Here is a 16959-nt window from a genome sequence, read left to right as displayed (position 1 = left end):
TGAGAGCTGTCAAATCTTAGAAACAGATTTGACATTTTTTGCTTTGAAATTACTTCAAATAATCTGAGAAAAAAACCTAATTCAGAGTTCCTCTGCCTTCTTTCAGAAAAAGATTTGACTTCCTAAAGAGACAAATACCGGTAATATGGGACTGTTAATTGTACAACTCTTCAGAATTACAGAACACTGACAAACCAACCTCCTCGTGAAGCAAGGATTAATATTTTCACAGGTATTTTATTCAAGTTTTAAAAAAGTCTCAAATTCACATTAGTTATATTCACCCTTCAAAAATAAATAAAAGCAATAATGCTTAAAAAACTTCCGAACATGAAGAAACTGTGTAACAAAACAAGGAGGAAAAAATAGTAACAACAGATTTTTTAGCAAGAAAGTCAGTAACAGGAAGAGAAGGTACTACTGATACAAGACAAAAACCAAATCCCAAACATTTTTGGGAGAGTGTTTTGTGGAGTAGCTGAAGTCCTGAGGAGCCAGTGTATAAGAAGAGGTATTAAAGCACTTCCTTGCATAGTTTTGTACAACTAGAGTTACCTGAGGTAAAAAGATTCCCCTTTTACAGGGATCAAACGGCAATTCCTGCTCCAAAATCTCCCCTGGCTTTGCCAGCCCGTGGGAAGAGCTGGTTATGAGCCCTCAGTATTTACACAGCACACGGTGTAACATTATTGTTAAACAGAGAGGTTGGAATTCATTTCAAGAACAGAGGTGCACTAATGTCACAGAAGAGTGCAATAAAGAAGATTAATACAAAAGTAAATTATTTTCTTGGTGAAAACTAGGAACTTGAGCTTTCTTACTGGAAAACAACCAAAATTCCTGCACTGGCAGGTCTCTTAAACTACGAGGTAAAAAACCACAGAATTTTGGATTTGTAGCAAAGCACCAATTGTTTCTCTGGTGTCTGTTCCACAGCCAGCAGTGGAAGAGGCTCCTGAGTGCCAGCCCATCCTATCTCCTTCCTGTCAGTCACCCTCCTCGTCACTGGGCTTCTCCTCAGAATCATCACTCTCATATTCCTCATCCTCATACTGGAAGGCACCCTCAGCTTCGGGGTCTGACTGAGCTTCCTCTTCATGCTCGTGGGACCCCTCAGACCGAGAGCTGGTTCTGGACTCCTCCTCCTCCTCCTCTTCCTCCTCCTGGGAATGGCCAAGGGATGGGCCTGCCTTTGCTTTCTCTTCCTCCTCTTCCTCCTCCTGGGAATGGCCAAGTGACAGGTCTACCTTGGCTTCCGCTTCCTCTTCCTCCTGGGAATGACCAAGTGATGGGCCTGACTTTGCTTCCTCCTCCTCTTCCTCGTCACTGTGCTGGCCTGAGGGTGGGCTGGACCCAGGCTCATGGACATAAGGGCTGGCTCTGGCTTCATCCCCATCCTCCAGATCACTGCACTGCTCATCTGGGGTGGAGGTTTTGACACCTTTTCCCTTCTCTTCCTCCTCCTCCTCCTCCTCCTCCTCCTCCTCCCAGGAGTGCACAGATTGGGGATTGTGTTCAGCTGCTTCCTCAAAGGATTCCCTTTTTTTCACTTTAACCTTGATGATTCTGAAAAGACAAATTACACGTGGGGTTTTATTTTCTGGGAATATGCTTTCCAGGAGGTGTTAAAGCATCTTTACGTAATCCAGGGCAAAGCCTAGTAGTCTTGTCTGGGGTGGAACTGGGGAAGGAAAAGGGAAGGGGGGACACAAGAGTCTCTCTTTATGCTAGAAAGTAACTCAACAGTATTGCTTACATATTCCCATTTTTTTTTTATTTCTGCTTCCTTTTAAATCATAACAACCAAGAGATACTAGTAACTATTTTTAATAAGTTCCCTTAAAAAAATTAAAATTTAAAGGTAGTGACTCACAGCAACCTGCCAGAATTTTTGATGAAAGGAACAAACAAGAAATGCTTTCTTCATTTTTCTTTGAAGTGTATTACATAACATAACCTGTTTGGTTAAGCAGCTCTCCTCTGTTTTAGGAAATAATATTTAATTCAGGAAAACCAATCAAAAGTACATACTAATGCTAACACACCACATCATCAAATAGTTCCCTGGGAAATACTAGAAATCATTAAAAAACCCTTAAATCTACACATGAAAAATGTTCTAGTTATTAGATATGTAGTGGGCAGAAAGAAAAAGTCTTCAGTCATCTCTACCTTTCTCTGACAGCGATGGAGGTAAAATCTCCAGCAGTGGAGAACTGCAGTGATTGGGCTGCTCCTCCCTTCTTTGAAACAAACTCTGGGCAGATCCCCAGTGCTCTCAGTCTGTTTGAATAATACTTCTCTGCAGCTATTCTGGCATTTTTCTGTAGGAAAAACACAATGGTTAAATGTTATCTAATGCATTAAATGCCTGTATCTTGATACTTTTATTTCTATTAATCCTCTGTTTCATTATTTGCAGCTGACAAGTGGAAATGGTTATTCACTGCAGCTAAGAAAGGCAAAACAATACTTGAAAAATTTATACCAGGTTTTACTTTTCTGTACCAGCAATGTTTGGTTGTGGCCAGAGTTACTCATGTTGTAACTGAACCAGACACACCTTTACAACAGTTCTCTGTTCCCTGTGCAAGCATGTCACAAAAATTACTGATATTTATATGGAGATGGGGCAACAGAGGTTGAAATGGATAAACACTGCCCTGAAAAGTGTTTTTTAAGTATCTTCTAAAAATATTATATTACAAATGTCTTATTCAGTATCAGTCAAGATGAATTAGCAGTTCAGAAACAAGGCAACCTGAGTGACTCTTTCAAAAAGCAACGGCATCTGTTTTACTCTTTCTTGCATTTCTTGCAATTCTTGCAAATATTCCTGCCTTCTCTGCTTCTCGTTGTTCCTACAGGAAGCAGAGCACAAGAGAAATCATTATTAATTTATAGGACAAGGAGTAATTTCCTACAGCAGTTAAATCACTCATAACAAATTAAGTGTTGTCATACTTCAAGGTACATAAAAGGTACTGAACAATTCATCTCTGAGGGAGTCACTTTGGCTAAGCAGAGGCAGGTCTTGGCTACTGGAGTTAAATAGAGGCTGAGTTTGGATTCTTGGGGTTTTTGTAGAAAGAAATTTGGATACTTGGGGTTTTTTACATGCTGATTTCATAGAGATCTTCCAGTTGTTCTGAGCAAAATGAAACAGGATACACCATAGGAAAGTACAGCATTAAATAAAAATCAGTACTTTTAAAGTCTGACGGTGAGAATCTTGCTACTTTAGCAGCTGATCTCCCAGGAGCCGTGGCCACATTCTGGATCATGGAACACTTTTTCCTGAGTTGGTTTGTCAAGGGCCCAGTCAGTAGAGCAGGATAATGCAACTGTTGATTCATAACTGAAATGGTCTCTGGGATCACAGGGAGCACTGGATAATTGAGGTGGAACGAGCTGTAATCTCTCTTCAGTGTGGGACAGGCAGCTCTGATGTGCCTCTGAACTGGGCAGATCTGGCACTGCAGGTCAGGCACTTCAGGACAAAGATGAGATCGGGGGGTGCATTTTACACCTCTGCCTCCTCCAGCCTCTCTCCCTGACCATCTCTGAGCTCCTCACCATGTTGGGAAGTGAACTTCCATGTTGCTCCTTGCTTTGAAAGGGCACTGCCACTGAGAGACCTCATTGCCCAGCTGTGCTGAAATGAGCATTATCAGGTTAAACACTTGCACCAGCCTCTGCATCAGCACCGGGGAAGTAATCTTGCTTTGCAATAACCATTTTACACACAGACAGGAGCTCCTGAAATCTGATTAAGCTGAATACTGTAATGTGAAATTTGCTGTTGACTGAACTCAAATCACATCTGCAATCACCCACTGTCTCTCTTAGTTCTCCACCTACTCTGACTCCATTGTTTTCTGCTTCTGTCCCAGAGTCAGCAGCCCACGTGCCCGAGGACACACAGATTACAAAGCTCCTGTTATTAACAGTATGCCGGCTTGCTGGAAATTAGGATTCGTGGTTGCTGCCCAAGAATCCTGCCCAGGCATGAAGCAACAGGGGCAGAGCAGTCGGTGCTTCTCACCATCCCCACGTAACAGCACCTTAAAGTGACAATACCGCAGCAGTGCCACTGGGCCAGCCCAGATCACAAACCTCACTAAGGCTTGTTCAAACAGGATTCATTTTTGGGGGCATTAGAAAGAACAATAAGCAGAAAGGGTTAATTTAGCCCCAAACACGAGCCCAAGCAGCAACCATGGTGTTAGAGCCGTGTCAGAGCTGGAGTGACAGCTTACAGCACTCCAAGAAGGCCCTGGTGTTCTTCCCTGTGTACTCAGTCGTACACTAACAGTCTTTGAATTGCATCTCTACTCCAGGGAACTTTGGATCCCATTCCTCCTGAACACCAGCAGCTTCCTGGGTCGCCACTGTTACACTGTAAAGTTAAAATATTCCTGCTTTAATCTCTCTCTTCAGTGGGGACCTGCTGGGACAAAGAAGTGAATTGTGAAATGTCCATTGCTGCACCAAAGTTGTACCAACATCAGTGCGGTATCCAGCCCTGCAAGGATATTCTGTATCCACACTGTTCCCTTTCCTTTTGATTTTTATAGCTTTTTCCTCTTTAATTGATACATGAATTCAGAAAACACGGGAGTTCCCCTGTTAGTGAATCTATAATACTCTAAGGTGGAATATATATATTTCTATATGCTGTAAATTTCTATACTCTGAGTTCATACAGATTGGCAACAATTTCCCAGTTGAAATACTAAGTTTGACCACTTTTTTACCAGCTGCTTGCACCATGTTTAATTTATCATGTGTAAGTATCTAAACTTAGATTATACTATCTTTTTACACATTGTATGTTTAACATACAATGCAATCCTAAACCTCTCCTTCTCATTGTTGATGGAGGTGTTCAGGATTCAGGGCAATGCAACAAAATACCTGAATGTTTTTAATCTGGATTTAGACATCTGAGCTAGGCTCTGATGTGGGTCATTGGCCTCAGCCCGAGCCATTACAATTCTCTGGAATTTTCTCGTTCTTTGTTTCTGCTTGGTTCTGTTCCTTTTTTGTTGTTCTTCCAGCTTTCTCTTTTCCTCAAGGGAATTCCTGGTGGGGAAAATAAACTAAGGCTGAATTCATTTTAAATCTAGAGCAAAGGAAGCTTTGGCAAAGATAATTCCAAAGAGAAAAACAGGGTTGCCATGAGAGGACACAAGGTATGTGCCATTTTAAGGGATTCAGGATATCCCGGAAAACAGCAGTCATTTGTCTTCCTAGGGACATTCTGACAAAAATGCACTAGTGTTCCTTTAACAATAATAAATACTAATTAAGTCCTATATTTAAATATTTTAGGATTTATATTATAAGCCTTTAACAAACTAAGCCCTATATTCACTGCATGGAAGAACTAATTACATACATAGAAATACCAAAAATAATACCAAATAAAATACCAAATATATATTAATACCAAAAAAAAATCTACTTTGCAAGCATATATAAAGTAGAGCATCTCTAAGCAGTCACCTTAGGGCTTGTAGCCGTCGTCTCGTGGATTCTGTGTTTTTGGGAGATTTGGATTTTCCTCCTCCCGTGAGATGTGGGTTTGCCCCTGACTGCCCCATCTGAGGTTTCCGTCTCGGAGAGGCAAATGGCCACCGTGTTTCCTTCAATTTTTCTTCATCCTCTTGAATGTCCTTCAAGATCTTGCCCTTTTTTGAGGGGATGTACGAAGTACGAAGGTCGAAAGGCTCACAGACTGTGAGGTGTTTCACTTTTTTTTGTTGCAGGAGGCGTTTCTGGAATTTCTCATGTAGGAGTTCAAAATCTGGAACGCTTGATTTGATCTTGGGTTTCTGTTCCGTTCGCTTTGGTTCAATGCTCTTGTGTTTCTTCTTTTTGTTGGTCTCTTTTAAGGCCAGTCTGCTGTTGGGCACCGATGAATTTCGTAGCAGCTCCTCAGCTCTCATCCTGATCCTGATTTCTCTGTAGAGCTCCTCCTCCTTTAGCTTGTCACTGAAATCTGGACTATAAACACATTTAGGAACTGGTTTCGCTCTGAACACTTTGGTTTTATTTTCAGGCGGGGAAACGTCTTTTAATTGCATTTTCCTGATTTCCCTCCTTTGCCTCTCTCGCTCAATGAATTTAAATGGCTTTTGGGAAGCCAGGAGCTTGAGTTTGCTCCTCTCCCTCACAGACCTCCTGCGCTCCTCGTTCCGCTGCATGATGTCGTGGTAGAGCGACAGGAAGACGGCAGCAGGCACGGGATTGGCTCGGAATTTTTTCTGACACTCTGCTTCCTCCTCTAGTTGCTTCTTCAGTAAGTGATTTTCCAGTTCGATCTGCGACTTGGATTTGATGTTCTGCTCTTTCTTCTGAGCTTCTCTGATGGTCATCTGGAAAGGCTTGGGCACGGTGACTCTGGGGGACCACACTTTCTGTTTCTTGTGCACCTTCCTGCAGGCTGGTGAGTTGGGTAAGCTGTGCTTGGCACGGGAGATGTAGTCTTCCAGAGAGAACCCATCCCACATTTTTTCAATCTGCTGCTTAGCAAATGAGGATGATGCAGTTTCACTGTCGTTTTCTTCAATTGCTAATTCTCCATCAGACACATCGGATATACTTGAGCCCAAGGGATCACTTAAGTCTGAGTCTGAAAAGGATTTGTGCAGGTTAAGAGGCTGATATGAGCTCTTGTCCCAAGTTGGCCTTGAAAAAAAAAGGGAAAAAAACCACTTGGTTTGAGCTGGTCTAACACTGATGCAAAGCCAGTGACTTCCACTCTAAGGAAACACCACTAGAAACCAAAATGAGTGGCTGAGAGGGGAGAGAAGGGAAAAGAGAAGCACACTGGGCACTCAAAGCAGATCCTGGTTTTAGTGCTGATCACCAAGTCAGCACTTCCTGACTTGGGAAAGGCCCTGTGCGCTCCTAAATGTGCTGTCCAAGCCCTGCTGCACACCCACCTCTAAACCTCACAGACCATTAGCAAGGTAATGAGCATTTCTATTATTAAAACTGACTTTTCTCTGATTATCTGGTTACGAGAGATAGGGAGAGCAACACTTTCCAGCCAGAAACACACCCTGCTGTTTTACAGCTGCCTGCAAAGCATTTGGGAATCTTCAGCTAAAAAGTGCCCCCAAACTTACCTACAGCACTTTGGAGAAGCGTCATTTCTCTTATCCAAGGGTTGTACTCCTTTTAAAAACAGTTTGTTCCGATACATGCTTTCCAATTTTGCCATCGTCTCCATGTGGGCATTCTTCAACTCTTCCAGCTTCAAGTAATACTCTTGATTTGAGTAGCACATTTTGGAGAAGTCTATCCACTTGTCACAGTCTCTCCTTGGAGGGGGGGTCTGCTCTCTGTTGGTGTTTGAATCCAAATCAAAGCTATCCTAGAAGAGATGTTTGTAAATCTTTCTGCTAGAAGGAAGGGGAACAAGGTTCTTAATACTGCTTTGTCCTAATTAAGTCTAATGAATGGTAAAGTAACGCCAAATAGAGATACCTGTATACAAGTGTTAATGTAGAATTACAAGGAATAATCATATTGCATATTAATTTATATCCTAAGGGTCCTATTTAAAGCCTGTAAAAATTCCCAAGTCTGCCCTGTAATCAATATGTTTATAACAGGAAATATGACCAAAAGGACTTACCAAAAAGAAAAAAATTAACTATTTTGTAAAGTACAATTTTTCCTTGATTACTATGCAGCTCTAAAAATGCCCTTATTTACCAGCAAACAGAACCTTCTCTGCCTCCTATTTCCATAACCACTCTAAAAATGAGTCATTAGAGATGTGGTGCAGAAATGTTATTCCATTCACTTACTGTGAAATGACACGGATTCTGCACAGGTTATATTTCCAATACTGTTTGGCAGTTTGCGGCTGTGTGCAGGTAATATTCTTTAAGGATTTTTAGAGGTTACACAGGTCAGAGAAGTTATTAAAGCCAGGTTAGTCAGCATCACAAAGGCTTTGTTTTGCTCTAAGCACCATGTTTTAAAAAGTCTCTTTATACAGAAATTAGAATACTACTTTTCCACACAGGGGTATTTTAATAAGCTTTGACATTGCAACAAAAAACCTTGTTTCTGTCTGGTCAGGTTTTCACTGCAAAAATCTTTAACTGTTTTTTCCCCCAGCAGTGACCTAATGCAATGGGAATTACAGGATCGAAACAGCGAATTTAAAGCGCCCATACAGAGCCCAGACTCTCCACCTCCCCGAATCTGCTGCTGCCACGACCGTGCATGAACCCAGTTTCTTTTCTCGATCCGCGGAACGATCCCAGCCTCTTCCCCGGGCTGGGCACGGGCAGTTTTACATCTGCTGTCCAGACGCCGCGGTGCCACAAGCTCATTAAGGGATCGGCGCTGCAGCAGGGCCATCTGTCAGGTGTCTCCCGTGTGCGCGTGTCCCTTGCGCCCAGGGAGGCGCCGGCCCGTGCGGTGCCGGGGAGGGCGGGGACCCCTCTGCAGAGCGGGTTCAGGGGGAAGCCCCCGGCCCCGCGTCCCCGGCTGCCCAGCAGCCCCTCCCGGCCGTGCCCGCGGTACCTGCGCGGCGGCGGGCGGCGGCCCCCGCTCGTAGAGCGCGGCGGGCGCCCGTGTGCGCGGGTCGAGCGGCGTGCGGAGGCAGGAGGCGGCCAGGCGGGCGGCCCGGTGCGCGTCCTCCATCCCGGGCCGCGGGCAGCGAGCGCAGGGAGGCGGGCAGCGAGCGCAGGGAGGCGGGCAGCGAGCGCAGGGAGGCGGCTCCGCTCCGCCCCCGCGGAGGCGGCCCCGGGGCGGGAGCGGGGCGCGTTAACCGCCCGGCCCGAGCGGGCCCCGGCGGGGCAGGGCTGCAGCTTCGCCCCGCGCCCCGCCCGTGCGGATTTTTAGGTAACTTCTTGCAGGATTTTAGTCGGCACCTGTAGCTCTCACTGGCGAGCCCACGTTTTTTGCACCCTCAAGTTATTAAAGAAGCTTTTTCCGTCTTGAAGTTTGTACTTCAGGTAAGCAATTATAGAGTAAGGCTAAACCAGGATAAGCAGGAACATTCTGTCCTAGGAATATTCTATCCTAAATCAGGATAAGCAGCAACATTCTGCCTCTACAAAGAGGTGTTAATGATGGATGGACCTATTTACTGTAGTGAAATTACAAATTATTTTTGTGTATGAAATCACATACAATTGTTGTAATTCTTTTGTAATTGTCAAGAATTGTAACTCTCTGATAATGGGGGATTAAAGCTTTAAATCATAGCACCTAAACTAAGTGATCATTGCTGGATGTGAGCCTGTGGGGTAGGGCAGCATTTGCAATTTTTGCTATTTTAAACAGGCAATGAATAATTAATGCAGAACATTAATGACTAAATCGATTGTCTAATTTATTAATTAGTATTTGAGTTATTCTGTTTGGTCCACTTGGCAAGTCACAGGAAAGTATTTCAGTAACAGCAGGTCAACACCATGGTGGAAGTTCACTCAAAAGTTCCAGCTCCAGCCAATCATGAATGGAAATGTGAGAAGAAATGGAAGATACACTCCTTTAAACAGAGGAATTGGGTTGTTTCAATACGGCAATAATGGCAATGAAAGGGTTAAGTCAAAATGTCAGGCTAAGAATTAGAATTTGGAAAGCTAATTTGCTTTATTATAGAACAGTGTACTTTTGACTTCTTGGCCAGCTTTGGGAAAACCAATCAGTCTGGGGGCAGGGGGAAGAGACAGAGTGAAGAGCACCCTTTGTAGGACTCTGGGTCATGTGATGGCATCAGGAATCACTGCAGACCTCAGGAGAGTAAGGAATGTGATGTGCTCCCACTGCAAAGATCCTCCTCCTCTCTAGCCCCGCATCCTTAAGGGCAGTAACACCACTCCCTTAGGGAAAGCTTCTGGAGGAGCAGCTCTAAGCCAGCTAAGTGTTACTAGAGTGCACTTCAAGGGTGTTTTTAGAAGATATCACTAGAACTAATAAGTTGCCTTAAACATTTCAGAGATAAAGAGGAGCACAGAAAACCAAATGCAACAAATTCTAACAAAATTATACAGCAAAGACTCAGGTAGACTACTGCGTGTTTATTGATAAAACAGCACTTTCTTTTTGAAAACCAACTGGTTTTTAGTTAAACCTGATCAAAGTACATCAGTCTTGGTGGACTTTAAGACAATTCACACAGGCGCTTTTGGTGAGGAATCCATATTCCAGCTACAGGGCAGGAGCTCGAGGCCATGGTCCCCACCTCTCTGCTCAGCTTACCCTCGAGTGTTCACCTGCAAGGAGGGCACACAGTCAGGCAGAAGAAATCACAGCATACATCACAATTCCTCCTTTGTTTAAAGACCCTGGGGTTTTAGTGACTCTAATTCCCTGCTTTATGGTGTGGTATTTATAGTGCATTTAATTTTAGCTGCAGTTATTAAAAGGCTGACTGGTCTTAAGCAGCACACAAACTGAGAACACTCTACACAGTAGCTGTATTTTGAAGCGCAGCAAACAAATGACAACATCCTGGTGCTTGTGAAGGAAAGATAACCCAACCCACGATGCCAACGCCACTCACCACATCATCAATCTTGAGAATGCTGCGCACGGTTTCTGTCGCGAGGGTCAGTGCACTCAAAGACACCAGCAGAGGCTGCACGACCAGCTCCTCCAGGATGTTGGAAATGCCACCCTAGGGGAACAAGGAGCCTTCACTTTGTGCAAGACAGACTACAGTCACATTTAGCACATTTTATTTTAGCAGAATCCTGAGGGCAGTCAACTCCTAGACTATCACAGGGCTTTCATCTGCAACAGGGGCATTACAGCACACATCTTCTCCCCCCAGGCATTTGAGATATCCAGTAAAAATCAGCCAACAGAAAAAGTCAAGAGTGCCAACTGAGAAGAAGCTGTGGTGCTACTCCCAGCTTAAAAACACCTTCCACTGCAGATCATACTGATGTGTCATTCTAAACTGATCTACTGTTGTAGCTGAAATGCTGTTGTAGAGACATGAGATGTTTCTTGTCCTTTGGGTACGGCATTTGATACCAATGCTCAGGGTAAGCTTGTAAGAGAACAAGCTGCAATTTCCCTCTGTTACTTTTAAGGAGGCTACCACTATGCAGCACCAACTTGCCCTCTCACTAGTCCAGCCCTAAGGTTAAGCATTTCTCCTGTAATACCCAGGTATTCTAACCCCTTATTACCTTTCTGACGTTAATGCCAGCTGTTTTCTCTCCTTGGGCATGTCTGTTTCTGAGCTCTGTTACCGTGGAAATGGGATTGAGCCCTGCGTTCTCAGCCAGGGTGGAGGGAATGACCTCGAGTGCATCCCCGTAGGCACGGACACAGTAGGACTCCATCCCCTTCAGTGTCCGCGCGTACTCATTCAGCCGCAGCGCCAGCTCGATCTCCGGGGCTCCACCACCAGCAATCAAAGCCCTGAGAGCACAGAAATGACCATCAAACCTCGCTTCACAGAAGTGCACACACCATCAGGCTTTATGTGTCATTAATTAACCAAACTGAGACATTACCTTTTCTTCACTAAGCACCTTATGACACACAGGGCATCGTGAATGGAGCGCTCGGCTTCCTCCAGGACGAGTTTGTTGGATCCACGTACCACGATGCTCACAGTTTTGCCAGGGTTTGTGCAGCCTGTAATCTAAAACATAAAACCAAATACTGACACTGGGGAAAAAAATTAAAGTTTGGGACAAAAAGACACTGCCATTGGCACTTTTTAAACTGTGTAACAGCACTGATGTCTGGCCAAGCAAAGCCACTGCACTGCCAAAGTCGGTAGCTACTCAGAGCTTAGCAGTAGGTACTTAAATGTAATAAATTCCACAGTAAAAAACATTAAAGCTACCAGTTATTAATATAACTGACAGATGCTAAGTGGGTATTAACATTTTGTATCTTACTCACCTTTACTAGTTTCCCAGAACCGTTCAAGTTGACCTCCTCTGCCAGCTCAGCAGAGCCCAGCATGTCAGGGGTGAACTGGTCAATGTGAGCCACAGGCTTAGTTCCAATTGTCTGAAAAAATAATGGGAAAAAAAATTAATCCAGAGGCTGACTGCAGAGTCACCAAGTACACTGCATGTTGTTCTTCTGCATAGGACAGTAAAATGCAGAGGGGACTGTGGCTTTTACATCTGTCCTGAATCCTTCCATACAAGTGTGACTGCTCAGCAGAGCAGGAATGTTTTTTAGGGAAATGTCTGTTCTTGCATTATAGTCAAAAGATGAAACTTGTGAAAATGTCACAATGAACTGGCCCTGGCTAGGCAGTTAGTTTCGGGGTAGATTTTAAACACTGTTGCTTATTTATATGACCCACCTTACCTTACATATAAACTCAATGTCCTCTCTTTCAATGTCTTTAACCACCATGATCTTAACTTTGTTCAGAAAATGGAGGGCCAGGTCACTGAGAGCATCCCTGAAAATGAGAGGGAAGGAGTCAGTTCCCAGGGCTCAAATTCTTCAGAGTACAAAGTAAGGATGTCATCAAACTCAAAATACAGACAAGGCTGGTGCTTTCTAAAGGTACAGTCACTGTTACTCTGCCAAGTGTGACTGTGTTTGGCTTCAGTTTTCCAAACAGTTCCAAGTGTCCCCCTATGCACGCACCGAGAGCTGGTGCCTGGGTATTAACGTACCGCAGAATGGACTTCTGAATGAGCAGCACATTGCACCCAGCCTTCTTGATCTGCTTCACCAAGTTCAGGATGTAGGCCCTCTCCTCACGCAGCACCCTGTCCATTTGAGCATAATCAGAAACAACTATCTGGTTGTCCATCTATTTAAAGAAAGAGAAAAGCAAGTATTGTGAGCTGACTTTAAAAGCAAGTATAAAAATGTTACATGTTTTTCAACTTAAGATGCTGTAATTATGTAACAGCAAAATACTATGAGACAGTTCAGTATTTCTCATAATTTAAACAATTTTCTTTTTTATACCAACTAACTTTTTTAGTACCCAGAAGCCCCTCACTCTAGCTGTGGCACAGAGTTGACACCACAGCATCTTAAAAAATCATTTGTTACTACATTTGCATGTCCCAAGTCCTAGAGCACGAGGTTTTGCTCTAGCCACAGTCTGACTTACATCTGTTTTTGGAGCAGACAAGCAGAACTGAATGAGGCCAATTTTGGCTTTTTCCACTCTGGTTACACCGGTATTTGCCACCTTCTGAGTCAGGACGAGTCCCTCAACCAGTTCACAATCATCAATTGTGCCTCTGGAAGCAAACACAACCCATTACTGGAACACTCTGGGAAACTGATTTCACAGAGACAAAATCTGTCTAATTACAAATTGTTTCTTACCCCAACTTCTTCACAATTTTAATATCTCTGAGGTCCACACTATTTGCTGTAGCTGGGTCAATCACCTTCATTACTGCATCCACACTCATTGGAGAAAGTAAACTAGAATACTGACACACAACCTAAGGGATTCAACAGCAAAGAAAACATGGTGAGAGACTTCACACTGAAAAGCAGTGTCAATATTGTGACAATATTGTCATTGTGTTTCAGTGTTTGATGTCAGAACTTTGAAGCAAAGATATCTTAACATGGCATTTTCTTAATGGCTGCTCCATAGCAAGGACAGAGCAGCTATGCTGGGGGAAAACCCACACTCAGGGGTGCACAGAAAATGGAACTACTTTTTCTCAGACTTGAGAAGCTGAGAGGCCTGGCTGGGCTGGAGCTGCCAGTCCAAGTGCAGCTGTACCTTGGAGTTGAGGGAAGTTGTTGCACTGTTCAGCAGGGTCTCCCTGTCACTGAGCTCCACGGGCTGGGCCATGTTGGTCAACACCTCGATACCTTTATCCAGAGCCTTCTGGAATGACTCCGAAATGATGGTGGGGTGAATTCCTGTGCAGAGCATAAAAAATGCCTGTTAGACACTTCATGCTTTCAAACATACTTTTTTTTTTGTTTTTTCTTCATCTCTTTCCATTTTAAAACTTCAGATATTCAGGTCAGAATGAACTAAAGGCACTTCAGCAGAATGTTCTTCACGGGTGTATGACCTCCCTTATTACTCTGCTATTAAAACTGAGGCAAAAAGCTGTAACATTCCAAGTAAATTGTCCTCACAGCCAAGTCTTGCACATTTCCTGGTGATCCCTGACATCCCAGAAGCACTTTCTCCAAGTTCTCTGGGCATTCTTAAAGCTGCTGCTGTTCAGCTGATGCCTGCGAGGAGGCTGACACTGACTTAATTTCAGATTTTCAAAGACTGTTTTCCTACAGTTCTGTATGGAACTCCTCAATTTCCCTGGAGTGTGGGATATGCCCTTTATCCTTCCAACTGATAACAGCTACTTTAAGCTTCATCACATGCGTGCAAGAGGACAAAAAGACTTCACTACCTACAGTCTCTGCATGTTAAGTAAATGTCTTTACCTTTCTGAAGGAGTCTGGAACAGGCATCCAGGAGAGCTCCAGCAATGACAACAACAGAGGTTGTGCCATCACCAGCTTCAATATCTTGTGCTTTTGAGAGCTCTACCAACTGAAGGAGAAATTATGACAAAAATTTATAATAAACAGAGTGCTGCTTACCCATACCCAGACACATCTTTGGCCCAAACACAGCTATGGTACAGTAAGTCACTTGCAGAAACAAAGCTTTTTCTCCCAAATTTAAAACTGAACACACCTACCTAACAGGTTTACCTTTTCCTTCCCTGGGGGAGGGTCACAGGAAGCTCATTTCCATCTCCAACCACAACCAAATCCATGACCACCAAACATCTCAAAGGACCAGATACTGTATCCTCAGACCACCTGACCATACCTTCACACATTCCCTTCTTTCATTCCCTTCTGTCCTAATGGTTTGGGACATGACTTTTCCTTCTTAAATGACAGATCAAGATTTGGGCTACATTTTCTTATGTCTTAAAACATGTCCAGAGGGATTGTGCATAAGGAACACTGGTTAAGAAACAAGGGTTTGTAACTCTTCAGCACATGCCACAATCAGAATAAACGTTCCTGGAGCACAATGCACAAAATTTTCTGCTCTGTCACTATCCCAGGCATTGCTCCGCAAATCCACACAAAATGGAAAAGGAACCACTCACCATTTTGGCTGCAGGGTGCAGAACCTGCATTTGTTTCAGGATGGTGGCACCATCATTCGTGATTGTCACATCTCCCTTAGCATCCTGAATCTGGGAATAAAGGGCAGGAACACAGTTCCAATCAGCAGCTACAAATCTTTCATTTGAGACTCCAAGTATTCTCTTTAACATCATTTCCCAAACCAAGATCTCCATTTAGTTCCCACTTTCCCTTAAATAACTGAAACATGGGAAAGAATTAAGGCAAAAGGCAGCATCCTCTATAAGACATGTTGAATTTACAGCATCTCGAATAAGCTTAATATTTTGACAATTTAAAACACAAAGTTTACCATTTTATCCATTCCCTTTGGTCCAAGGCTCGTCCTAATTGCATCGGCAACAGCTGGGAAGAGAAGAAAATGTTTGCAAGCTGATCTAAAGAACTACAAACACTCCATCATTTAAACATGTTTTCTAAAATGAAAACTCCTCCCAGTTTTAAGCAATTCCCAGACAGACCAAAAGATCCCAAATAGTGGAATGATGTAAGCCGCTGCAGTATCAGGACTGATTGCCACAGTTCTTTTTTTAAGCAATTAGTATCTGATCACTTGACTGCAGCCATTTTAAATCTGGGGAATCACAAAGAAACAGAACACAGCACGCAGCGCGACCGGGGCTCGTGTCAGTGCTCAGTATCGCATCCCCTACACGCGCCGGCCCATCCCGGGCGACTCCCAGCCATCAAGCCCATGGAATTCCTGCTCCTATCCCTGGGACACAGTCCCGGGCGGGACACAGCAACGGGGGATCCATCGTCCCCCGCCCCAATCGCGGCCCACGCAGGTCCCGGCCCGGCTCCCCCCGGCGCCGAGGCGGCCCCCGCGCGGCCGCCGCACCTTTGCCGGCGGCGATGTTGCTGAAGCGGATCTGGGCGGGCTTGTCGCGGTCCTGGTAGGCGCCCTTGGCCCTGTTGCCGGCCCCGCCGTGGGCTCTGCCGGGCGCGCTCTCGGGCATGGCCGGGCCGAGCGGGACAGACCGGGATGGGCCCGGGATGCTTCCAGAACGGGGCCTTCCGGCCTCGCGTCACGCGGGGCTGCCCAACGCGCGCCTGCGCGCTGCTCAACCGGCGGGCGAAACGCCCCCTTCCACCTGCCTGCCGGCGAACTGCGCGGACGCCTATAAAGGAGCCGCGCGCTAGCTCGGGGGCCTCGGGGAGATTTTCCCGCCTGGCGGGGCCGGGCTTGTCTCGCGCTGCGCTCCTGGCCGCTGGGGGGCGCCAGGGCGCGGCCGAGGGTTCCCGCCCTCATCCCTCAGGGAGCCGGGAACTGAGGGAGGGATGGTGCGGGATGGGGCTCACAGCCCGCGGGATCCCGCCCTCATCCCTCAGGGAGCCGGGAACTGAGGGAGGGATGGTGCGGGATGGGGCTCACAGCCCGCGGGATCCCGCCCTCATCCCTCAGGGAGCCGGGAACTGAGGGAGGGATGGTGCGGGATGGGGCTCACAGCCCGCGGGATCCCGCCTTCATCCCTCAGGGAGCCGGGAACTGAGGGAGGGATGGTGCGGGATGGGGCTCACAGCCCGCGGGATCCCGCCCTCATCCCTCAGGAGCCGAGGGCTGAGGGAAGGATGGTTTGACCCAGCGCCAGGCAGCCACAGCCTTTCCTTTTTATAAGTCTCTGTGTGGCATCTTGCAGCTCTTTCCCTGCTAAGTCCAGGACCTGCTGTGCCATCCCATCTGTCCTGGGTAGGTTTTGAACAGCTGTTTTTTGCAGAACCCGTTGCCACAAAGGGGGGTTTAAGCAGCAGGTTTGTCACAGCTGAAGTTAGACAGGATTGAATTACAGGAAAAGAAGAGATACAAGGTATATTTTTTTTGTAACAGCCCGAACTTCT

At 45.3% G+C, this 16959-nt stretch overlaps 2 protein-coding genes and 1 long non-coding RNA gene across 6 annotated transcripts; 1 reads left to right on the top strand and 2 right to left on the bottom strand.

Annotated features, from left to right (window-relative positions):
• Nucleotides 1–217: 217 nt before the first annotated feature.
• Nucleotides 218–8699, bottom strand: FAM161A (FAM161 centrosomal protein A). Of its 4 annotated transcripts, XM_048298239.1 has the most exons (8): nt 8551–8699; nt 7137–7384; nt 5509–6693; nt 4918–5085; nt 2762–2861; nt 2173–2324; nt 1305–1566; nt 218–1208 (listed from the first exon to the last, which is right to left on the bottom strand). In XM_048298239.1, the coding sequence occupies exons 1-8, from the start codon at nt 8668–8670 to the stop codon at nt 987–989; spliced, it is 2457 nt and encodes an 818-aa protein (XP_048154196.1). In that variant the 5' UTR covers nt 8671–8699; the 3' UTR covers nt 218–986. The 4 variants fall into 4 exon arrangements, with proteins under 4 accessions (XP_048154196.1, XP_048154195.1, XP_048154197.1 ...); XM_048298238.1 differs by having other exon boundaries at nt 218–1566; XM_048298240.1 differs by lacking the exon at nt 4918–5085 and having other exon boundaries at nt 218–1566.
• A 97-nt stretch (nt 8700–8796) lies between these two features.
• LOC125323657 lies at nt 8797–14559 on the top strand. Its single transcript, XR_007202603.1, has 2 exons — nt 8797–8984; nt 13962–14559. It is a non-coding gene; the product is annotated as an uncharacterized LOC125323657 (long non-coding RNA).
• Nucleotides 10041–16149, bottom strand: CCT4 (chaperonin containing TCP1 subunit 4). Its single transcript, XM_048298812.1, has 14 exons — nt 15962–16149; nt 15413–15465; nt 15081–15170; nt 14398–14506; nt 13721–13863; nt 13309–13430; nt 13088–13220; nt 12639–12778; nt 12322–12418; nt 11902–12012; nt 11505–11635; nt 11175–11409; nt 10541–10654; nt 10041–10250 (listed from the first exon to the last, which is right to left on the bottom strand). Exons 1-14 carry the CDS (start codon nt 16077–16079, stop codon nt 10233–10235), a joined length of 1614 nt encoding a protein of 537 aa, XP_048154769.1. The 5' UTR covers nt 16080–16149; the 3' UTR covers nt 10041–10232.
• Nucleotides 16150–16959: the final 810 nt, after the last annotated feature.

This window comes from Corvus hawaiiensis, chromosome 3 (genome assembly GCF_020740725.1).
Source record: "Corvus hawaiiensis isolate bCorHaw1 chromosome 3, bCorHaw1.pri.cur, whole genome shotgun sequence".
In the NCBI taxonomy this organism is placed as follows: Eukaryota; Metazoa; Chordata; class Aves; order Passeriformes; family Corvidae; genus Corvus; species Corvus hawaiiensis.
This window is presented reverse-complemented; position numbering and strand designations above follow the sequence as displayed.